Genomic DNA, 26386 nt, shown 5'->3' on the forward strand with positions numbered 1-26386 from the left:
TCATAATATGAACTTGCCGTGTTTAGGAGTATAATTTCTCGGTAACTGCACCTGTGTGCAGAAATATTGAACTTTATTAATGCCCGTTGGAATTTAGTGATTTGAGTAATTCTCACGTTATGAATGAATTAGTTGATACTACAGAATTCATCTCATTTTCGCATCAATGTGAAATATCAACAGTAATTTTGTGTTAATGGATATGTTAATTTCATCGTACAAGTTGTTTGATAAAGTATTCTTAACAGGTATGTGGGTAATGATTTATACAGTTTCATAGAAATTCGGGAACTCATTGTAAATATCATCCATCCTATATTATTGTTTTACTAGTAATTCAAATATCTGAAGCAGAATTATTAGTTCATTTAAAATTCGGAGATCATTTAATTATTAATTTTTATTTCTGTAATTATCTGAGGTCTATAAAATGAAGAATAATATTTATTATTGTTTACCTATTTGGATTTTTTGTTACTGGAAATACGATAATATAATAGGTCTTTAATGTATAATGAGATTTCTAGCAAACGGTATTAATTGGATGAACAGTAAGTTCTTACAAGAAAACAATAGAGGGGCGTCATTAATTAAAATACATAATGTGAGAGGTATTCGACTAATACAGTTCCTAATAAAGAGGGCAGAGATCTTAACATCATTTCAATATTTCTCCCACGCCAATTCAAGTTCTGAAAGTAGAGAAGTTTCCGATAAAATTAATTTAAATAACTCTCATCGCGTGTATGAAAGATTCAAGGAAAATAGAGCATACGCTTAGTACTTTCGAAATTTGAATCGAACTTCCTGGTATAGGAAATGCCTAAATAACAAGAAATTATTTAAAACTGGCGCATACACCAATTTGTAGCGGCAAATGCATACGATTCTCAACAAAAACTATCGCTCCATTTTCTGTACTTTAACACTTAATTATTTTACCATTGAATTATCGCATTTAAAAGATGTTTTTCCTGATATTTACTGCCTTGCACTCTGTAGGTCAGAACTCAGCTCAATAAATCCGGTTTTCCCAACATAAACTTTAGAACAGGTGAAGTCGAGGCTGCAATTTGTGCAGTTACCAATTTTTGAAAATTTCGTTCTGATTTAGATCAATAAAATATATTCATATTGATATTAATATATGCATATACTGGGTGTTCCTTGATGATATGCTAATATTTAACTGGTTGGTTTTTAGAGCCATTTAAGAAAAAAACTTCTTATGAAGGTATGTATATCGTAAACGTGCTAACTTTCGAAATACAGGTGGTAAATCTTCCAAAAAAAATCATTTTTTTTTTTAACTAAAATGACGCTATTGCGGATATTTTTATGGAATTTGGAACACGTTTTTAGTTTTTACTGCATCATGCAGATACATTTTCTGATGTACAAAATCACTTCTTAACATTAGCAATTTGTCCCAGAAGTAAAACGATTTTATTTTCTCAAACTGTAATGACATTTTTTTTATATTAAATTATATGTATTTTTTTGTCAGATAACCAATCGTTTTCTCCAGAACGATCACATGGGCCAATGTATGTCGCGGAAAGCAGCTGGTGCATTTGCCGCATCTGCTGCAGGAGCTCACAATAGGCCGTCTAAAAAAAAGCATTCCAAGTTACACCAGGTAAGGAGACACTAATTTTTGAGCGATATACCGATATGAAATTTCGTTTTTTCGATAATTGAAAAATGACCCCTTCGATCTGGTTAAAATAAGAAATTCAACAGCAAAATAGTGAAGCGAATGTTCATACGAAATTTTGTGAGGTTTGTATAGTTAGAAAATTAAAAAAATGTTATTCACATTTTGTATGCAGAAACCTTAGAGTAATAAACATAGATAGAGGGAGCATATGTCATTTTCAGTAAGCAAAATTTGTCCCCAACATGAACTATCAAAATTGATATGAAGCGCGCGGAAATGAAAACATATCGGTGATAGGATATTTCACTTAATTCGCGAGTTTCTCCACAAAGAACGCACTTCTTATGTCCCATAGTGAATCAAAGTTTCATATTAACTCAAAATATATTGAAATAAATACCTTAATATATCAGAAATACAGAGAACAAACTTCAAGCGCGCCAAACGACGTGAAACAACCGATGACACTAGGAGAACAAAAGTTGCCAAACATTGGATTTCAGCAGGTAGATACAGAAAATTATAAATATTCTGCTTAATATAAATTCGACAATTAGGAAAAACATCGGATTCCAAATATTCAAATTTGAATATTTAATCGGGAATCACTGAAATAAATATATTTCATTCAATATAATATACATTCATAATGATATAGTAAAATTGTGGATTTGAAAATATATTACAAACCGACAACGTTATCTAACCATGTTGGGGATATGTAAAAATTGCGTGTACTCCCTCTATCTATATTTATTACTCTATGGCAGAAACCGTTGAAATATGGGGATTTAAAATCAAAACCTGTCGAAATGCATTCTTTAATTTAAACCCAACTTTGATCCTTCTTTGAACAGGGGAAAGCTAGAAACCAGCTAACAAAATGTCAGCAGTAATTGACGTTTTGCGGTTTAAGGTTGTAAACATTTGACACTCATCCGATTTACCGAAAAAGGGTCTTCCTTCAGCATGCAACTTCCGCTGCAACTGGTAACGAAAGACCTAAGCAGTGACGGTTTGGTTTATTTGCAACAACTGATAATTCGAGATGATTTTTTGTTTGTGTGCGCAATGAAGTGTACGATATTGAATCAATGATAATGTTGCTTAAAATTAGGGTACCGTATACACTTTTGGTGTAAATACTGATGACGTCGAGGATGGTATGCAAATATATGCTGTCATTATATAACAATTAACAATAACCATTATACTTAAGTGTTTAACGCAGGAGGAATATATCTCGCAAATGGAATAGAATCGAAAGAAATGATTTTCGGAATATAGTTTTTATTAATGTGATGAATCTGTCCCGAACATAATATTACATCAGTGTCAGGTCAACTACAAAACGCTATACTAAGTGAGAAATAAAATCGAATCGGAAAATATAGCAAAAGAAATTGACTTCAGGAATCTTCGATTGAAATATAATATGTACAAGCCAGAGACTCAACCTGTATAAAACTTTATATACAGCCCTGACCATTATTATTCATTGGAAATAAAATTTTGTATTTTTGACGAAAATACTTTGGAATTTGTCAAGAGAAAATTAATTTCAACGCAATCAGATCTGTGAAGGAAATATTGGATTTGGCTCTTTAACCCACATTAGAATGATTTTTTTTCAGTTTTTTCCGTTCGAGAGTAATGATTGTTACGGCCGGATAGAGAGAATCTTCATCAATAAGTCAAATTTAATCTTTTGAGATCAATTTCGAAAAATACAGACATCGTCACAAAATTCAGGGAACGAGTCCTCAGAAATGGTAGTTTCGAATTTATTGACTTTTAGCATTAAAAATATGAAGGATAATTTACTATTGATTACCTGAAGTTTCTTTTATTGGTGAAGGGGGTCAATTTGAAATATAACGGTAGAGGCGGTTTGTCAGTTCCTTTATTAGCATTTTTTTCTGAGAAATTCTACCTTCTTGAATTCAGGAAATAGTGGTCTAGGGTTTCGCTAAACCATAGAATAAGAAATTCTTTATACTATGGCTAAACACCCTCCGGGTACCTAGGTGCAAACTGCAAACTGTTGACAGTTTAGTTCAGTTTCTGTTTTTTTTTGGTGCTGGTGCGAAGTGCTCTTGGATGAAATGGTTCTTCCTGTAAGTTTTTGGATTCAACTGTACTAAGTATTTAGATTCTTTATTCTTACCAAGTGATGTTAGTTAATAGTCTTAGATACACCTGTAAACATTTTGAATTTTAGAAGATTCTTTAATATCTTTATAGTAAGGTATGGTCTATGAATCAATGTATGTAAATTAAACATTTACGATAATATTTTTTTAAGCAAATACGTGATTCAAAAATGCAAATCAAGATATTTTATCGCACCTATTTGAAGCATCCGTGGAATTTTAAGTTTTGGATGACTTTGGTTGTAGTTGACTCGTATATTAAAATTATGATTAGATACAAGATAATTGCATCTCTTGCAAGTATTAGCCTTGAATAAGGAATGGTATTTGTATCAGATTTTATTGAAGAAAATATCCATTTTGATCTAAAATTTCATTTTTTCGAAAAATATTCATTTCACCCTGTATAATATTAATTTCAACTCTGAAATAAATTACATTCGTGGGTAAGAGTTATTATCATCTGATTTGTTCTCTCAATAATTTTTGTAGACCGATTTCAGTATAACTGAAATTATATTTTTTTCTATTTTATTTTCTTATTTCAGAATATATTTCTTTTTTCTTTTAATGAAAATTTCAAAGTTTAAATGTATGGAATAATTTCATTTCATCTGGGATGTATAACAAAAGTGATGTGATTTATTGTTGTGTCAGTGAAATTTTACACTTAAAATAGTTGAATATCAATCAAGCCAACTGAAAAATGGAATGAAAATTATTTATGCAGAAAAAAAATATTCATATATCATGCTGTATGATGAAGTTGACCAAAATTTCTAGATTTTTTAATCGAATTGCTCTTCTTTAGTGATAAGAATGAAGAAATTAACAGTCTTCATGTACTGGGTGGTGTTATAACGGGTGTTTTTTTTTCGAGGTACATAACTTTAAGTTGGCATTACTGTTCAAGATGGCGACCGATTTAACAGCTGTCAAGTGATTTATTCTCAGTTTGGTTTGGTTTGGCAATTCATCATGAATAGACTCACGCCTGAACAACGCTTGGAAATAGTGCAATTTTATTTCGAAAATAATGGTTCTGTGCGGAATACGTATCGCGCACTACGTCCATTTTATTTTATTTAGCGATGAAGCGCACTTCTGGTTGAATGGTTACGTCAACAAACAAAACTGCCGCATTTGGAGTGAAGCTAATCCTCAAGTGTATGTCGAAACACCGTTACATCCAGAAAAACTGACTGTTTGGTGCGCTTTATGGGCTGGTGGAATCATTGGTCCGTACCTCTTCAAAAACGATGATGGCCAGAACGTTACAGTCAATGGTGATCGGTATAGAGCCATGATTACTTACTTTTTCATTCCTGAATTGAACAACCATGATGTCTAGGAGCTGTGGTTCCAACAAGACGGCGCAAAATGTCACCCAGCTCGTGCCACAATCGATTTATTGAAAGACACGTTTGGGACCGCCTAATTTCACGTTTTGGACCTGTGAATTGGCCTCCAAGATCTTGTGATTTAACACCGCTAGACGCATCTGTAAATACTTGAGATGAATATATATCTATCTATCTACTTTCTGTGGGGCTATGTAAAGTCATCGGTCTATGCGGATAAGCCACAAACCCTTGACCATTTGGAAGACAACATTCGCCGTGTTATTGCCGATATACGGCCACAAATGTTGGAAAAAGTAATCGAAAATTGGACGTTCAGATTGGACTACATCCGAGCCAGCCGTGGCGGTCATATGCCAGAAATCATATTTAAAATGTAATGCCACAAGATTATCTTGCGGATAAATAAAATTCATGTCAATCGAATAATCCATCGTTGTTTTATTGCAATTTAAAGTTCTATAGCTCTAAAAAAAACACCCTTTATTAACGAAAATAGAAGAGGATGGTTATCCGAATATTACCCATATATCTTCCTCATTAAAAAATGGTTGATTACAATTGGAGCACATATTAACGAGCGCTCAAAAGCTTCTGACTTCATGTCAGTGTGTGCCTTATCATTTTTTGAATCGAAAATTAAAGAAGTCGTTTCATCATTTATTAATCTTGAATTTTGATGAATTTGAGTTGCATAGTTCATAGTTCTTCTTATAAATTCCCTGTACATTTTTGTTCCAAACTGCAAACAGTCTTATAATACTACGTATTTGGAGAATCGAAAATGAAAAAGGTTTTTTCGAAAAAATCTTACTCTGGAAAAATATTCAAAAATCACCATTTTTTTATTGAATCCCTTTAACTCATGCACCGTTGAGTTTTTACCCAAGGTATGGCATATTGCCGAAATTGCCATAAAAAAAGCTATCTAATGATGCAATAATATACTGAGTGTGCCATTTGAAATAAGGAAGTATGTTTCTGGTATAACCGGATATTGTAGAGATCTGAAAGTACTTTAGGGAGAAATAGCATCGTCTCAAACGCCAACGTGCACATTTTCAGCCTAAAATTATGATGAGTTTTCAATAAAAGTCTAATAGGCCTTCGCGGTGAATCACCCTGTATATTCGAGACCGTCGGAAAAGTCTGTAATCAACTAAATTGTATTAATCTTAATGCGATCTCTTAGATAATTACTAAACTAATCGACAAAACAACAGTTTCGCAATACGCCGATTGGCGCATCAGAAGCAATTTCCCAAAAACAATACCCGTGTCGTTTTGATCTTCTGCCAACAGATACCCACACGTCTGGAAAATTCGCAGAATCGATTAGGACGGCGCGTGCGCACGTGGCGCCATCGGGGGTTGAGAAGTCGATCAATTTCGAAAGAACTCGGAAAGACGCAATTCCACACACACACTACGTTTTCGGGATTATCCGATATGACTCACAGTTCTTCCGCCTCTGCACTACTACGCGAAAAATTGATAACGTTTTCGAGCCAGTGATAAGATTCCATTGATGGTCGGCGTGCAGGTTGATAATGGATAACTTCGGCAACCTTTTGATGGACGAACGTCCGCCAGATCTGCAGGTATATCCGACCGCATTCGAATTATGGTGCTGAAAAGTCTGGTTGTTATTGACCGATATTTCTTGTGCCGGCGGAGAAGTGTCAATATGTTTTGAGTTGGTGTGGATGGATGTGTATTTGTATTTTGAAACTGAAGGGAAATTTATGTTATTAACGCTTCGGGAACTTTGAATCGGACGTCGAAGGGTATATACTTCTGCGTTTTTGAATGAGGAAACATTGATTTGATGCAAATTTAGTATACGCAAGTAGTTGAAATACAAAGGTAACAAAGTGAAAATTCATCAAATAAATTGATAACTGTATCAGTTCACAAGGGATTTGAAAGATTTTAAAGAGTTTACTTTCCTATATTTCAAATTGAACACGAATTCATGTATTATATTTTCGCACTGTTGTGGAAGTCTGTTATTACATTTCATAACCTGAAATCAAACCTTTATTTAAATGTGAAACAAATTCATGATATTGACATAGATATTCATGAACCTAATGATACAACAGAAGTCAACAGATACTCATGTATATGTTTCAATTCACATGAGATTCCAATGATTTCTTTCGAATTGATGTTGAGATTTATATATTATTGTGCCGGCAAAGATTTACGTGTCGCTTTACCTAAATATCAATAAGGTTTCGAATTGGCCATGAACGAATATATTATATTTTTGCGCTGTTTTGAAAAACTGTTATTAACATTTTTCAACACATGAGAAAGAAAGTAAACATTAACCGAGCATCAATTTCTCTTCGGTTTATGCAAAATCTGTGTTTACAACACAAATGATACACAAGTACAAACACCGGGTCAGAAACTTACCGTTGTTCAATAATGGTTAGATCATTTTTACTGATTGAGTTATTTTGAATTATCTTTCAACTGCCATCAAATATGCGATGTTACATGTCAACGTAGTGACTTTATGTTTCTGAAGATGACAACATTGTTGTCGAAACGTTCGTTGAACGCTTGTAACGTGTGGTCACTACAACTTCTGTTCAAACGGATTTGAATGAAATTTTCGAAAAATTATATTTGTTCCCTCTGATCAGAGAGCTATGAGTCCGAATTTTTATAAAGGCTTGTTTGGAAAATTCGAATTATATAAGAATATGCAATACCATGCGTGAATTCCACAATTTTTCGAAGACAAACACAAAATCATCAAAATATTTTGAAAACCAATTATTGATATTGATTTTATGGTAAAACTTGCAAAAATTACAGTCTGCCAACGGTGTTGGAAAACTTTTTATGTCGTCATTTCACTGCTGATAATAATTTTATTTACCAGGTTTCCTAATAATCGTTGATATATAAAGAGACCTTTACAGAATTCACAATGTTTTTAAACATGCATGTATCTAGTTTGAAATGATGAAGAATAATTCTTGATAAATTACTGATCCTACATTTCATCTATTTTTTATATCGTGCTTGGCTACACAAGTCAAACATTCAAGCGCTGTAAACGTAAATTTCAGATTTACCAAAAATTCACAAACTCATTTCCATCAAAAAATCACTCAAATTGAGATTACCAAAAGAGAACTTGAAAATGTAATATAATCGCAATAACAACCATTTTCTAATTCGATAAATTGTTTATGTTTGGTATGTTCTATGCTTCATAATCGATAGCATAGAAGCATGTCCAATAATCGATGAAAATCTATGATTGGAAGTTATTCAGTTATTCTATGAAAAGAACATACTTCAAACGCTGACGAAATGTTTTTTGAAAAATTAAATGTAGTCTAATTTATCCAATTATTTTAAACTAATTAGTAAAATTTCCGTTTCCCTAACAAGAATTATTGAAATACTATTTTTCCAATCGACCCATAGTTGCCACTGTCGTGGTTGAAGAAAAAAAGAAGAAGAATATTTTTCCAATCGCTGTCAAAATGACAAAACTATCTCCGTATTCTATGGAGAATTTGAACATACGTATCCATATGTCATTATGTAATTTTAACACAAATTATTGTCTATAAATTAGATATTGCTCCTCAACTTTTCGTTAACCGCAAAAAAATAGAAATGACTTTCTCCACTACAATCAATCTGTTTCCTTACAGAGCCCTGATGACAACCACAAACACAGCGGTCCAATGAGGAAGAATAACTCTCTAGCTACCAAGGGGGTTGCAACATCCTTTGGTTTCAGGAGGCGTCCCATGACATCACCTTCTGTTCTCACCACACCTAACGAATCTGTGGCTAGGCGTTTAGCCTCGACTGATTCCAATGGAAACGATAATGATACTAGGCCCTTAACTGCTAACATCGAAACCAATGGAAGGTCCACGCCTAGGTTGCCACCACCGAAAAAGGAAGGGAATGCCACTCAGGGAGTTGGTCGGTTTGGTTTCAGGCAAACCAATGTGAGTTTTTAGAACATTATTTTTGAATAATACCGCTAAACCTTTGGAATTTGAAAAATTCGACCGTTTGCCAAACAGAACTTTTCTTGGAGACTAAAAGAGCTATTTGAATGAAAGGATCAGACAGGTCTAACGGAAAAATTGTTACTGGTTAATTTTTTGGAATTTTTCGTTTGTTGTAGATATGACCTCCTGAACAAGAAAGTTTATCAGTCCATAGACAAGTTTGCGAGATACAGGGTGTCGAAGTTCGAAAATGACATTTATTTAAAGTCACATTTCTCGCAGAAAAACATCTTGAATGAAACACATTTGCGCGACAAATATTACTTATCCATAAGGTAAAGATTTTAGACTGCTTTTTAATAAAAATTATTGTTAGATACGGGGTGAGTCAAACATTATTACAAATGAAATTCGTCTAGTACACTATTATAATGTCAATCAGTAATGACTTTGCTATGACCAGTTTTTGAGATACACAGGGTAATATATTAAGAGGGGCGAACGTTATTATAAAAGTTGTATACAATGAAAATTCATACACAATAACGGTAAGAGACACGTTGGGCGTTTACTTATTGTTATTTGACTATTTTTATATTTATATATTTTCTGTATGCTTAACCGTTTTTAAGATAGCATTGCAATTCAACGCAACTCGACTCAACAATTCGATACCAGATTAGTACTCAACATAGACCCACACAACGATCCAACGGCATTGAATTGTTGCATTGTAATTATTAATATCAATTGAATAGAAGTGTATTTCAAAACAATCTAACATAGTTCAGATTTATCAAAGTATTGCAGAACTTTTTAGAAGTATATTGTTATAAAATCACCGTCAAAATCATAATTGTTCCCAAATTCGTCCTAATTTCCGGTTTTTCAGTTACACGTTTCCAGCGCTCTACCTCAACAACGGTTAAGCGTATGTAAAATATGACAAACAAAAATTGTGAAGAATTTAATACTCTACTATTTTTCTATAGGATTCAAAGTGTATTGAAACCTTTGAAAGAGAGATATCTGAGAAAAACTGATTTTCTTGACCTTTGAGCTTAAAAATTTGATAACGAGGACAAGAGATTTTATTACACAACAATGCCAGAATATAGGTTTTTACGAGTTTCTTGCCCGTTATCTCTCATTCTGAGGCTGACCTTTTTTCGGCCAAAGTGGCTACTATACAGGCTGCCTCAATCAAAACGGTCCAACCGAATATTTACGAAGCAGAAGTTTTTTCGGTAAACGTCTTCAATTTTCATTTGAAAAGGGATATATTGTACTTGTAAATTCTTGTATTAATCAATGTTGCAATCGTCTCAAAAATTCTAAACGCTTGTAGAGGTTGAGTGACGCATACTTTTAAAGGTTTTGCAATTCTATTCATGCTAAAAAATCAGTATGATGTTCGAATTTTAATCAATAAGATGTTCAAATTGCAAGCTGTTCATTTTCAAATAATAATAATAAATTTGTTCAAAAATATATTATCTTTATCACGTCCTAACACTATTGTTCCCTTGATCACACCTTTGTGCTACAAAATGTTAATAAGAATATTGATGAAGAACTTGGTTACTGTCTAGAAGAAAAAATGATCAACATCTCAATACATAGTTTTTTTACATCGAAACTAATTTTTTTTAAGAGTTGCTAGCATACTCATGTTGATATGCAATAACAATTTCAAACTCCCTCTAAATTTTTAAAGTGATCACATAATCAAAAGCATAGAAAATTCGAGAATGTTAATGTTAAAGAAACGCCAAATATTTCCTTTATTACAAATTCAATCTGGTTGAGATTTTGCATGTATTTAGAGAAGAACCTTCGTCAAGCTTCGTGCAAAATTTTTTAATAGCGGAGTCAGAACCATAGAAAATTCGAGCAGAATACAGAAAAAAAAGAGTAATGCAATGACGTGAAGTCAGAAGCTTTTTAGCGTTCGTCCATTCATGCAAGGGCGCAATTGACACAAGAATGACGAGCGTTCAAAAGCTTCTCATTTCACGTCAGTGCTTTCCCCATTTTCGTCAAAATACATTTATTTTAATCTCAATATACTGATATTCACTTCAATAATGAACTAATCGAAGAAAATTGACATTCCCAATCAGTTGCAGGTGAACCGTTCGAATAGAGTGGCCGACTTGAATTCTGAACGTATCGAATTTTGCCCAACCAAAGGCTCGTCTACGCCGAAAGCCTTCCACGCCACAAATAATACTGCTTCCAACAACAGAGTAGCCCCCAGAGCCGTTTTCGGAAAACCTTCGGCGATTTCCGTGGATAATAATAGGAATCGAGCAGCCGCTGTCAAAAATCCCGCTCAGTCTGATCTGGTAAGTCGATCCCGATGTAGTTAAAATTAAAAAATACACCCTGGATGGTTCGGTTAGATGAAGTCTATAGACAGTCTAAGTTGGAGGTAGTTTTGAGTTAAGACTCATCAATTTGTATCTTTTGCGTTCAATTTTTTCATTTCAATTCGCTTTTTCATTCGTGTATTCATTGAGCAAATATTATGTTGCAATAGTCCATAATTACTGAAATCCTCATAGTTTAGACAAAAAAATGGTATTAAATATGCGAAAAAAGTTCCAAAAACTCTAATAATTCACACTATCATCAAGTTATGGAAACGAACTAGAATGGACAGACCTACGATGACGTCAATTTGAGGTAAACACATGTGTCATTTGAATTTTCAACCGATTGCTTACATATCCATGAAGGGTGCAATTGTCAATTGTCTTTTGGTGGATCCTTTGTATTTTAATTTTTTGAGACATATTAATACAAATTTAAAATATCTGAATATTCACGTGCTCAATAAACATCACTGAATATTTGGAGAGGATTTGAAAAAAGGTGGTGAATAGCCTATTACAATACTCGGATCAAACAGAACCTTGAATCAATTCTAGAAACGAATTCGAATCAGTATAGAACTATCGCGGTATACGTGACGACAGATAATACAGGGGGACAAACTTCACCAATCGATTATTTATGTAATTTCAAAGAAAAATTTAAATACAACATAATCTCCATTTCGCTCTGGCATGGTGATACATGGTGACCTTGTTTAGAGAAAAGTATAGGAACAAACCACCGAAATGTTCGTAATAAGTGGTTTACTATAAGTGCTGAACATCAGTTTTTTTTCTACACCATTCCTTTTGAGGAATTAATCAAAAACAGTATCAAGTTGGCTGGTTTTGGATTAAAACAAATGAAGTTCAATTAAAATATGATAAATTCATCTCTAGTTCAAAGCGGAGAATAGGATAACTTTATCCTTGAGGTATATGCAAACACAATAATCAAGTGGGTTGAAATATAATTATTTTAAAGCCAACCCACCTTGATATTTGAGATCCATTTGCATTATTAGGCAATAGAAATGGCCAGTTGTTCAGTTTGAAATTATTTTACTATACTTAGAAAGGCCCCATTTGACAAAATGTTTGGTTGAAGGTTGTCATATAAGTAGCAAAATAATTGAACACGTGTAAATTTCTTCACAATGTTCAGTCACGTGTATTCTCGAAAAGTATGCATTTTCTGCGAAAGTGATTATATTTCGATTTTGGTTTTAATTCAAGTTGAAGGTCAACTGAAGTAATGCGCTTACACAAAACTTAAGGAAAAAGAAAAATTTACTTGTCTAATAACTGAATAGAATTGATTTTTTCTCGTCCTAGGTCATCCTATATCTCTAATATATGATACAGGCTAAATCTCAAAAAATTGCGACGAAGTAGCGACTAAATAACTAAAACATAACCTATAAAATAAATATTTGTTCGAGTGTCAACAAATGAATTCTTTCATGCGATAATACGTATTATGCTATTTTCAATTACATCTTCTACATTGTTTCATAATTTTCTGCTTGACAGGTACCTGCCGCTTCCTTCGATTTGCAGACGTTATTTTTTTTCTGGGTTATATTTTCTTTAAGCATTATCTGTTATGTCATACTTCTGCAAATAAAGAAATTTATTATTTATTATTATTTCAGTAATTTTTTAGATATTTTTAAACTATAAAAACTCAACATATCAAGAATAAACTGAACAACGTCTATCAAAATTATTGTTGAATTTCCGACATTCCGACTACTTCCATAGTAATCTAATCTTCTAATATCCATTACTCGGTATCTTTTCAATTAAATGCAAATCAAATTGCCGGATATTACTAAACCTATCTCTTCCTTCACTTGGTGTACTCAAGGAAATTTTTAGAGGATTTGATTAACATTAACACATCTGAGATATGTTGAAATTATTAAATTACCCTTTAATACAAACTCATCAAAAAATTCAATGATTTCACTATATTCTTATATAATCCATCATAAATATAGATGTTTCCAAGTAAATTCTGAATTCCTGTTTCATCAAATATAATTCGTGGAAGTTGTTTTTAGATCGACCCAAACATAATCTTTCAATTAGCCTAAATTCCTTCAATAAGTAAATTATTGTATATAAAATAATCAAGGAAAAATGTAGACAACTAATCATATCAAAGGAAATTGCCTCAAAAGATTGTATGGTTTGAATTTTCGACTCTAAGGTTGCCAGAACATGTTGCTTGCGCTTGCGCATATCAACCTATTGTTGCATTGTTCTTGATTATATTTCTTAACCAAATATTCTTATTGATATTGTATTTTCGTTTTTGCTTTCGTGTTTGTTATGTTTGCTCAAAGAAATCCTCAAAATTAGATTCCATTTTATTTTCGTATCACACAATGTTATTATTTCTTCCCATATATTTTGCTCACACCAATTAACTAGAAAAAAAATATTAATTATTTCTCTGTTTACAGTTGGGAAGGTTTACCCTTCAAGCGACTCAGTTACCCAGGCCTCAGTCTATCCATGTAGTTGAAACTAAAACAGCCAAAACTATCGTGAATAATAACATAATGAAATATTCGTCAAATGGAAGTAGAAGAACTACTCGAGAAGATTCATCGAAGGATGGTTCGTCGACCGAAGATTCTGGATTGGGAAGTCATGTAGGAACAGATCTGGACATCTCGCCACAAACACCAACAAATGGGATTAACAAAAATAGAACATTTGAAGTAAAGGTAACTGGAAAAACTTTCGAATTGCGGGAACCGGAAGCTATGGGTGCTTCTTTGCCTCAAACGCTGGACGCTCCAGTCAAAGAGGATTCTGAAAGAAGGTAATTTGAAAGAAAAATATTTGTTATTAGGGCGCCCTATCGATTATTATAAAATTTTCGATAAGTGTGGAGTAATCTTTATCATTCTCCATCTCCTCAACTTTATCTGTGCCAAAAATCACATTGATTCTTCACACTGTTTGGCTATGAAAGGAAGACAAACACGCTAGGGAATTTATTGATATTAGAATTTGTTAAAACTGCTTTTATTTTGTTTAATTTTCGTTTTTTTTTCCAGTATCTTCCAGAATACAGGGCTGGTCCGCGAGCGGACATTCGCGTTCGAGCAACAAATAGAAAAAGAAACAAGACGTAAAATCTCGGTCACCTCCTCTGAAGGTTTCAGTGACGGATCTTGCCAAAGGGAGCAACCTGCCCAGCACAAACCATATCTAATGACTCAAAAGTCATTTTTGAAACCCAAACCATCACCTATAAATACATTCCTGAAGACTAAAGTTATAGAAAATAAAGATTACAGTTCAGGCAGTTCGGAAGATATCGAATACGGTTTAGGAGGCGAATCTCTTGCAGATGAAGTGAGCGTTTCTATCAGTTCTAGCGATGAAAGTAAGGATAAAGATTTGAGAAAGTCAAGCTTGAATTTGAATCTATCCTTTAGCTCGACGGAAGATAAAAGTTTCATCAAAAAATCTTTGCCAATATTCAGACCGGTAACATTAACCATAGCTGATTCTACCCTAGACGATGCTGCTGCGGAAAGTATCGATGTCATGTTGCTACAAGATGAAACGTCTCCTGTTGAAGATAGCCTTCTGAGTTTCTCTGACTCTGAAGAACAGAAAAGGAACAATCAAGATTCATCCAACTCAAAAGTAAGTTGTTAATATTTTCAGTTTTTATTTTTTAAATTCTGTATTGTTACTCATTGGTTTCTTTGTTTCAGGATATCAATGAGAAACCATCACCGTCTACACCAGGGACACCAACAAACGCATCAAATTCTTGTTCTCTATCAGAAGGCAAAGATGATTTTTTGATCGATGATGAAATAGCCGATCAACCTGCCTTGGTGTTTGGAGACAAATCGCAACATTCCGAACCAACAACTTTGATTGAAACTTCCACTCCTAAAAAAAGAAGGGTACTGATGAAATCGTTCGAAGGTAGTCCACTGGTCATGAAGGAAAGTCATAAAAGTAGCACCATGTCTTTGGATACTTTGTCACCTACTGACAGTTTTGGCAGTGGGGACATGATGATGGATTACGAATTTAGTCATAGCAGTATTGATGATTGTGAAAAGTAAGTATTGAAGCTTTGGAGGACTTCTAATTAAATGTGTTATCTTGTTTGAAATTTGAATATTTCAGGTCGATCAATAGGATATTTCAAATATAGGGTTTTCCATAGGAATTATATAATTTGAAATGGTTGTAATTGGCAACACTGAGTGCCATTTTTTGACATATCTTATGTCATTTGTGTTCAGTAGGTTATGTCATTTAATCAAGGAAAGATACACGCGTCAAGAACGTTCAGAAATTGTTTTATCAAATCACTGCTCATTTGTGAATACTGAGAGAAATTTAAGCAGAATCCATGGAAGACATTTTTTAGAATATTTAGATAATTGATTTACTATTCCTTATATTGTAGATAAATTAAGAAGAGATTTTTTTTACATGATACAAGAGTTTCAGTAACTCTTTCAAATTGATCTACAATACGACCCATGATTGAATGACAAAACCTACTGAAAACAAATGACATGAGAAATGTCAAAAAATAATTTACAGTGTTGCCATTATAACAATTTTAAATTATATAGTTTCTATTGGAAAACCCTTTATATAGAATTTAAAACTATTTTTTCATCATGAAGAAAATGTTTTGTTGCTTAAAACTTATCAAAAAAATTTTTATAATTTTCAGATCAGGAATCAGCAATAGAAAAAAGTTTATCTTTGAAGAACCAACAAATTCTTTGCAGGCCGAGCTCATAAACGCAGTCAACACAATTGAAACTGACATAAAACATAATGAAGAAATAAGGGACTGGTCGGCATTACTAAATTGCACAAACAAAAGGTGAGTGTATTTTAAATTTGATTCATTATTTTTTAGATTGAATCCTTAGAAACAGGCCATTCCTCGTACAAATCGCTAGTAATATTTGGTCACAATGTGTGTTATTTTTGATTTTGAAGCTGGAATGGAACCCACCCCTTCAGGGTAGGTTCGGATCTCGAATGACGCGAATTTTGAGACTCACAACGATAGAGACAAACTGTGGCTCGACGCTCTGAGGTCGAATTCTTAGTCAAATTCGATTCTGTCCGGCCGTCCGTAAACATGATAACTCTTTAACGGAAAGGCAGAAACTTGAAATTTTCGGGGTAGGTTCGAATCTCGAATGCCGCGAAAATCTGACAAGGGGTACCATAAATATGGTCGTTCGAAATTTTGTCATTCTTATAATTTCACAACTACGAAATCGACGGCAACAAAGTTTTGAATTGAGATGAAAAATGAAAGTTTGAAGCTCTATGAAAAATTTCATGTTGACGGCTTCACCAGAAGCAGAGAAAATTCAAGAAAAATATCGGAAAAAAATACTCGATATCTAGGTGACAACAGATTCGAAGATTCGATTTTGTTGAGGTTTCGCCTGCAGAAATAAAATAACAATTCCAAGCTTTGTGCAAAAATTTCATATTGATCGCCTCATTGGAACCATAAAAAATTCAAGTAGAGTATTAAAAAATACGACTGTTTTGAAATTTTTGAGTGTATGAAAAATCACAATTTCAAACTTTATGCAAAATTTCGACTAGAATATCGTAGCTTGACACCAACTCAGGGCTTGTCTTGAATTCTTTCTGAAACAAAAAAACAAGTAATAAACCGCACGGTTCAATTTGCAATTGGCATTAAAAGGTTAATGTTCTGTAAAATTAACTGTAAATCCGCTGATTTAAGTTCAAAAATTATAGGAATTATAAGTATATAAAATTTGGCAGTCGTTAGTTGCTTGTTGGTGCAACAGACCATGAATTGATCAATATTCCAAGCTTGCAAGCTCGGTAGTATTGAAGCATCTTCTTAAAATATTATTATACCATAAATGAATACATGTTTATTGAGACTGCTTTAATGTCTCGAAATATTGTACAAAACTCTGTATTTGTAAGATTGAGGAAACGAGCTTGAATAAAACCGGAAGTTAGGAGCGCGCTCATTTACCAATATCCCATTGAATGATAATCGAGTATGTATATTTCTATTATCATTTATCGAAATCCATTTTTTGTTCGTCCTGATAAAATAGGTATCGATTGCTTTTTTTTTGCAACAATACTATAAAAACAAAGGCACTTATGTACACAGATAAAAAAGCTTATCAGAAAATAACTACACCTAGCAATGCATAGGCGGGTTATGGAATAGGAATGTATGGTAAGGTAATTAATATGTACCACCATGTAATAATAAAAATATTGTAACCTATCTTTTCGATAACACTTTTTGTGGGATCTTGTGGAAAAAGATTAGTTTCAACTCTCCATTTTCGTTATCGTTTTTCCAGAAAAATAACTTGTTTGCATTTAAACGTACAATTTGGATTTGAGGTAAAAATGCCATCAGGTTGAGATTTTGCTTGTCTATAAAGAATAACCAATTCAATCATCGTCTGGATAGCATAACAAGAACCGTAGAATATTCAAGCAGAATATCAGAAACAACAAAAGAAGCATTGAAGTAAAATTGACAGTTTTTGAGCGCTCGTTCATTCATGAACCAATTGAGGGTCATATTTACGTAACCCCTAATTCGATTTTGTTCATTTGAGATTCAAACGTACCCTGAAAATTTCAAGTTTCTAAGTTCTTCCGTTCGAGAGTTACCATATTTACGGTCGGACATAACAAATTCTCCAATCTCCAATCGTACGAAGATACGGGTAGGAAGAGCGATGGTAGAATCAACTCTGTGTTATGGCAGTGAAATATGGACCATTAACTCTGACCTAAAACGCAGACTGAACGCAGTTGAGATGGACTATCTGAGACGGAGTGCAAGAACATCAAGGCTACAACATGTCACCAATGATAGCATAAGAGATCGGTTACAGGCCAGAGAAACAGTAATAGACCGAATCGAAACCAAAAGTCTAAGATGGTTTGGACACTTAATGAGAATGCCTGAATATCGATGGCCTAAGAGGTTATTTGAATGGGTCCCGCCAGGACGAAGGAAAAGAGGAAGACCGAAACGCTCTTGGAGTGAGGGAGTGCACCAATCTATGGAAAAGAGACAGTTGAACGTGGAACTGACACAGGATCGCGAGGCTTGGAGAGGAGGACTGGGTAGACGGCACTAGGCTGTATCTTACTAATATGTGATATACCATATTATTAAGCCCAGAATATATGTGTATACATAACAAATTTGAGAGTTTTTCATCACAGAAACTATTCACCAACCTGACATCGTTAGAATTACGTTTACATTAAGCTAAGCAACATTGAATTACATCAGTATCTCTAGTGGGTAATCTCTATCGGAGATTCAACGTTTTCCGGATTTCAAGGTAGGCTTTGAATGTGAAGATAATCATTCATTCAGACTTTCCCTATTATACCTACATCTACAGTGACTTGATAAACCACAATGGCGACACGCGTGTTCTCGTTTTTGATTGGTTGAGCCTAAATATGGCGGCTTTTTGTTTACATTCTCCGTTGACCTGATTTTTGGGATTTATTCAAAATGTAAGGCCCATTTGATGAGTCACTGTAGTATTCTTCAGTTCAATAAGATTGTTATTTATACGATCAAATACTATCAGACCCAATAATTTTAATTTTGACAAAGTGCCAGTTCAGTTCAGTCAATTGTATTCTTAAGTTCTATGGTTAAGCTATAAATATGGTTCGCCATTTTTAGGCTTAATTTGAACGAATTGGCGCCACTGAGTTTTGTCACTCTACATCGATCTTTTTTCCGTTTATTTTATTTGGATATCCACCAAAACCAACTCCGCCACTGGGTAAATGGTTCGAAGTGGTACGCTAATAGAGCGTGGTGATTCACCGTATGCCCAGCGGCTGTGGCAAGTTGCTCTCGATTTCAATAACAGATCCGTCCGTACGAGTCTACGTCGAAAGGATCAATCCATGAATCCACAGCCGAAAATCTACGATAAATCATCTTTCTCGCATTCGTGTGAAAGTTGTAGTTGTTGATATGTTCGTACCTATGAAAATTTTGAAACTACGTCTCTCGGATAATCTGTTGTGAGATCGTTTATGTGATTACTTCGCTGCTGTTTCCTCCGGATACCTTTGTTCATAGTTTTCTTCAGTTATGCAAGAAGTATGAATATGCCTGCCAAGACTAATTGCTCTGCGGGAACAACATCAGAAACAAATGGGTATGAGTTTATTATTTGAAATTGTAATTTCTATATTACAATTATTTCTGTGGACTTTGGATTTCTATGGAATTTCTACGAAAATATTGACAATATGTGATAATTTGGAGTTATTCGATATTTGATGATAACGTTGAATATTCTCAATAGTCTTCGAATTTTTCAGTAGTACAACAAAGTACACTTTTCTCTAGGGAATATTCAGTTTCGATGTAAAAGAAAGAAAATCTGTCATAGGCTTATGGGAAAGTTTCCATCAGGGAAAAATTTGGATGCGTCTCAAATTATTACTCATTGAATTTTTTTTGAACGAAGGTCCAATTTTCAAAAAATATTTATTTGGATTTATTCCTAATATTGACGTGAGTCTATACTTCTCATAGTAAATAGGAAACGCGGACTTGGAGTCCGCGTTTCCTGTTTTTAGAAAACAGTATCTATATTTTCACGAGATGTTTTTAAAGCGCATTTCAATTAATAGAAATTCGAAATTGCGACCTTTGAATTCGGCTGAGGAAAATATTTTGTTGACACCCCCTTGAAGTTTTTACAGCTAATGTTTTGGAATGTGTAGAATAAAAAAAATCAAACGATAGATAACCCCTCCTCCATCGGTACAAAAGAAAATGAGAGATGCCTTGGATAATTTTAAGAATAAAAAGTCCTATAAACATGGGACCGAAAACACTTTGTTTTCGAGATACAGGGTGTTTCTTGTAGTCCTACATTTTGTGATGGTTAAACGAGTTCATCGAATCTTTATTAAGCGTTAAAACTAATAATTAATTTATTCATCATAGCCTACTGATTGGATATTAATAAATGATATAATTTGAATTTTCCCGAGGATTGCGAGAGAATTGATCGAAAATTTCTCCTCGAAATTGGTAGCAGATGCAATAAAACTGCAAGAAACCAAAAAGTACCAGATTACAGCTACTTTTTATATTTTTTTTAAACTACCAGTGATCCACCCAAAAAAAAAGTTCAGGAGAAAAAAGCGGACACTGTTCAAAAAAATATACATATCACTCTGTAGATTTACTATCAAAATTGGAATATCACTTGATGTTAAATCTAAATTGGAATAACTGTGCAAAATTTCAGTTGAATATCTTGCGTTTTGCAGATGCTATGGGAAAAAAACTTGAAAAAGAATCAAAATTTAACACCCTGTATCTTGAAATCAAAGCGTTTGCGAGTCCATGCTTATAGGACTTTTCTTCTTAAAGAAGCTTCTCATATTCGCTTGTACCTCTAATTTAGCAACACCCTGTATGAACTATAGAATAAATTTTGTCGTTTTTTTATCATCATATAATAATAAATGTTGTTTATTTCACTATAGCGTTGACATTTATGAAATTGTATTTCGATTAGGGCAATTCAAATCGAATTAACTAACATATTACTTTCACCATTATATTCCATCACGAACATTATCCAGCATTAAAAAATTGAACACACTTTTTCCAATTGATGGAATGAATTTTGGTAGCACGGGATATCAATTATTAAAACAAAAAATTGATGTCTTCATTTGCGACTTCCTTAACAGCAAATTCATTTGCGACTTCCTTAACAGCAAATTTGAGTTGTAGACACAATTGTTTAGATTGCAATTAATCATAAACTTTGAAATTTTATTTTAGTTTTATCGAGACTTGTAGTATAGTAATGGATGGGTTTCGATAGAAATTTCAATTTTTAACGGAGCATGAAATCTAAACTCTCCGTATTTTACGTTTTGTTTCATTTCCTCTTTTAGATATACGAAATACCTCATACAAGTTTATCCAATTTTTTTTAAATTTCAGTGGTTCTTCGAGGCCAAGATTCATACGTTCTAGAACCGGCACCCCCAATTCCATGTGTCAGTCTCCCAGCTCCCTAGACGGAAGGACGAACGGCCGTCTTTCTTCGACGGCTAGCAGTTCCTTGCGACGTTTGGTCCATAACAACTCAACCCAGGGGGGCTATGAGTCCGACGATTCTATCGTGAAATTGGACAGGAGCCAAGCAACCATAAAAAATGATATTCACGATGTCAAAACGATGCTATTCAAACTGAGGGAAATATTGAATGAGGTGAGTCCATAGGGATATAAACAATCAGTCTTTTCACCTTTGGTTTATAGTTTTAACTGACACCCTGAATTTAGCTGCGTGCTGTCGTGAAGACTACAGTAGTTTCAGGCAGCAAACAATTAATTTTTCAGTTGAATTCATCGAGTCAGGGGTGAAAAGAAAGTGTTTTTGTTTGAGGATCAGACTTAATGCCGTTTTCACAAAACTTTTTTAGTTGGAACACAAAAATTATTTGATCATATTGATTACCATTGCAATAATACAATAAAATTGACAAGTGCTAGAAACTTGAAATTTTCAAGGTAGATTCGAATATCGAAAGCCGCTGTTATGTTCGTTAATGGTCACTAAATAGGGGTTCCGTAAATATGGCCGTTCGAAATTTTACTTTTTTGTCAATTTCAATCTAAATAAGAATTCTCCTTTGGATGTAGAATGACAATTCAAAACCACCCGCAAAAGTTCATGTTCATCGCGTAAACAGAACCAAAGGAAATTCAAGAAAACCATTGAAACAAATTACCCAATATTTAACAGCTCACTTCAAGTTAATATTTTTTTTTACACATTCGCGAAAAGTAACTCATTTATTATTCAGTGTCAAAGTTGAAAAGTACGAGTACATCTCTAATACTTACCTTGTTTTTCTTATATTTTTTTTTAAATCAATACTTACCCATTGAATGCGTTGTGTTTTTTTTTTAAGTTTGTTTCTTTTTTGCATGTACTTATTTGCTTCCCCTCACCAGCAAACCATTGAAGATGAATTGTTGACGGTGAGTATTGTTTAGGTTCTTTCATTCAATGGGAACTTTTTTAATTTCAAGTATTAGACGAAAAGGAAAAAATATGTTCAATATTGTATATGTCGACTTTAGACCACTAAGAACTTGTGGTAGTGATTATCATACCCAATAATTTTTTCAATTTATGTGGAAAACTCGCAGAGGTTTTTTTTTTATTTCGTGGTCTTCTGTCTTATTTTTTTTTTTGCTGTAACCCTATTATTTATTATTCTGTCTGATCGTTTATAATAGTGCCGCCACTGAGCAGTATCATTTGAACAGTAGTCAAATCAAACCAGCTGTGCAGAAAGTACACACACCAGCGTATTTTTCTTTGTTTTCATTTATAATGTCGCACCTTTGAAAGAATCTCCTCACCATATGTATTTTTTTTATTAATTTCCTTCAGAAAAAAAGTTTTTCTTATCGTCATTTGTAAAACAAATTATATATCTTTGTGTTGAATTGATATTGACAATTCTTCAACTTTTTTGTTGTTTACCTTAAGGAGTTTAAAAAATACAAATTCAAAATTCATCCAAAGAGAACATAATTTGAACTAAATACTCAACTTGATAATAATTCCAGTCTGAAACTCGCAACCCATTCGAAGGAAGCATGAATGGGCAGAACAATGGTTTGGTGTCCGAACATAATGGCTGTGATGGAGCGGAAGAAGAATCCAAACGATTTGAACTGGCGGACCTTCGCAGACAGGTGCTGTTTTTACAGGGCCAGTTGGAAGATAAAGACAGAAAAGTGATGTCCTTGCAAGATCAGCTGACTAAGATGTGTACAGATAATTATCAATCAAATTCTGCTCCAGCTTCCACTACGAGTATGAATAAAGAAATGAGCAACGCAGCAACTCAAACAGAAAAGGTAATTGTTGTTAATCCTCGAAAATTGTTTTCCGGAATTTAGAATGGACAAAAAAAATTGAAACAGAGCAATATGGCTAATTCTATTGGAGATTTGAATTTAACAGTGAATTGATTGAATAGTTATACATTGACTTTTTTAATGGTTAGTGTCCAAACATCAATTCTTCCATTCTTTCTACTTTTGACAAGAGGCCCAAGGTTCGAATCTCTTTTTTTTTTTAAAGATTAAGAATAAACTTCTCCATAAAAAAAATTAATTCTACACCTTCTGATCAGTATCCACTATCCTATTAATTTTTTGCTATGGATATTTGCCATTGAAAACAATTTGGTTCAATTCTAAAATCGATTTTCTGATTGGCATGAAAGAGTAATTCGAATCAATGATTTCATTATGGACATAAAATCACTGCATAATTTAAATCTGCAGATCCGTCGTCTATCAACTGAACCTTCCTTGACAAATTGTTCTCACTCAGAGGCAACTCAAGGGAATCTAGTCAGGTGAGTTTAATTAAAGATAGGAGTCAATTTGTAAAACAAGCTTGATCAATTAGTGCAATTCAAAGGTTAATTATGTGTGATTCTTGTTTGTAAATTATATTTGTGGGTTTGGACTGGTGCTGCTTTATACAGGTGTTGTGGTTTTGGAAGGTACTATAAAGACAAAGGGATACTAAATTAAGAGCTTTTACTCGCTATTTTCATCACCGCTTTTTGAATTCTAGGGTAATATTTTCGAAGATTTTTTCAAATCAAAGAATCTTTGAACAAAATGGTACACATTTTACCTTAATAATCTGCAGTTTTATTAGAATTTGGTGTATTGCTAATCATGAATCATTCATGAAATTTGTGGCCTGTTGTTTTGTTTACTTAATCTGCATCAAATATTTTCTTACATGCAATCGTTTATTGGATAGCTTCAGGATTGGGAAGGTAGTTTACCTAGATTTTTGTATGGGTGTAATAGTATTGTGTACTATCAATATTTTATGTTTTTTGCATTTATTGTTCTCATGTTCATAGTTAAACTGGATAATATTATAGAATTTACAAAGAGATAAAGCAATTGCAGCTTATTTTATATAGAATTTATCATTAATGGTTATATCTTTTATATGAGAAAAACTTAATATTTTATAGAATATTTATTTTTGTAAATCATAGAAGAAGTTTCTCTGAAATGCATGTTAAACCTCTTATATAAACTTTAGCTAAACTAATGCAAACAAATTTTATGTGATGTTTTCTTGGAACATTTGGTTCCCTTTTTATTCTTATGCATGCTATAAGTCCTGTTTTTCACAAATTAGACAGTAGGCCAAACAAATAAAACACATTATTTTTGTTTTTCATGCTCAACGTAGAAGTTCAGGGTGAGAATACTTTTTTGTTCTTATATAAATGAATTTTATTTTCACTAAAGTTCACTGCAACGTCTTTCTTTTCAAAGATTTTTTTGGAAAACAAATATGTGTTTAGATATGCAAAACCATGACAAAACAAAGCAAATATTATGCAATAAATATAATTTAATTTCTGTTTTCAGTGTGACTGAACTTGACAAAAGAATACAAACGCCATCATCGATACAAAAAATGACGAATCCAGTGGACCCTTCAGCCTCATCGATGATGTATCAACGTTTATCCAACTCTAAAGCACACACAATGATTCCACGTCGTTCTCACAGTCGGACAAGGGCTTCGCCTTCCACATTATCGTGATAATATTCCTATTTTTCTAGAATTGTAGATAATTATGAAAAAGAGGTATATGTGACCTTCAATTATTTAATTTGTAAATAAGTATCATGTTAGAGAACCGAAAATTGCCTTACCTCAACATGTTGATTATTATTTAGGTCATAATGGGCTTTAATAATAATAGTATGATGGAAATTGATTATTTTGATAGTTATTTAATTTATAGTTATATTGAATTTTTTCTCAAATTGATATCTCCCATATATGAAAATAAATTATTGAATTTTTGATATTTTGCAATAGATTTATTAATATAATTAACATAAGAGACATAACTGACCATTTTAGGAAAATTTGAATTTTTGATCAAAGGTTTATATCATATCATGTTCATGTTGTGATAGGGCTCTAGTTTCTATAGTATATCGCATATATCTCAATTTCTCAGTATTACCTATCATTATCATTGATGTATAAAATACTTAAAATTATTATTAGGTAGCATAATTTATCTGTGATTTTAAATAATATTTGTATTCTTTCAAATGTTTCACTGAAGGTTATTTTTCATTCAATAACATACATACTGTATGTAGGAAAATCTGATGCGCATCAGTACAACCTGACTTACCTGTCTATTGGTTATACAGATTCTTCTATAAAGTGGTGTATGACAGATCAACTTTCATATAGTATTTGACATATAATTTTTTCTATTTTCATGGATTTCAATCAAATAGTCATCATCGTTTTTTCTTCATATTTTATGTTTTGTTTTCTATTGACTTATAAGCTTTAAATGATTTTATTTATTTTTGTAACAGTATTTATACATCCCGATTCTGTCAAAAAATATTGGGGAAGACAATAAACCAATAATTCATCACTTGATTCTTCCCTCGAAGTATAATGTAAGTTTTCATGTGATGAAATTTATGTTGAATAAAATATGAGGAATGATATTAGTTTATATTTTTAATTTCAGTAAAATTTTTGTTTTGTACCAATTCTAGTTTTTTGAGTAATGATTCAAAAAGTCATTTTTGAACAAATACTAATATAGAGGATATCAGTACTTTTATGTTTTAAAAGTAATAAATTACAGGATTAACAGGATAAATTGCAAACTTCAACTA

The 26386-nt window shown here is 33.0% G+C and overlaps 1 protein-coding gene across 4 annotated transcripts; it reads left to right on the forward strand.

The window, feature by feature from the left end:
* LOC123674780 lies at window positions 1-26210 on the forward strand. Of its 4 annotated transcripts, XM_045609862.1 has the most exons (14): window positions 2-248; window positions 1508-1639; window positions 8861-9166; window positions 11296-11520; window positions 14022-14386; window positions 14625-14956; window positions 15092-15222; window positions 15294-15652; window positions 16283-16438; window positions 21602-21872; window positions 22622-22648; window positions 23246-23539; window positions 23972-24045; window positions 25094-26210. In XM_045609862.1, exons 2-14 carry the CDS (start codon window positions 1538-1540, stop codon window positions 25269-25271), a joined length of 2820 nt encoding a protein of 939 aa, XP_045465818.1. In that variant the 5' UTR covers window positions 2-248; window positions 1508-1537; the 3' UTR covers window positions 25272-26210. The 4 variants fall into 4 exon arrangements, with proteins under 4 accessions (XP_045465816.1, XP_045465818.1, XP_045465815.1 ...); XM_045609859.1 differs by having other exon boundaries at window positions 14625-15222; XM_045609860.1 differs by lacking the exon at window positions 22622-22648 and having other exon boundaries at window positions 1-248; window positions 14625-15222.
* The last annotated feature ends 176 nt before the right edge of the window (window positions 26211-26386 follow it).

Source organism: Harmonia axyridis, chromosome 3 (genome assembly GCF_914767665.1).
Source record: "Harmonia axyridis chromosome 3, icHarAxyr1.1, whole genome shotgun sequence".
In the NCBI taxonomy this organism is placed as follows: Eukaryota; Metazoa; Arthropoda; class Insecta; order Coleoptera; family Coccinellidae; genus Harmonia; species Harmonia axyridis.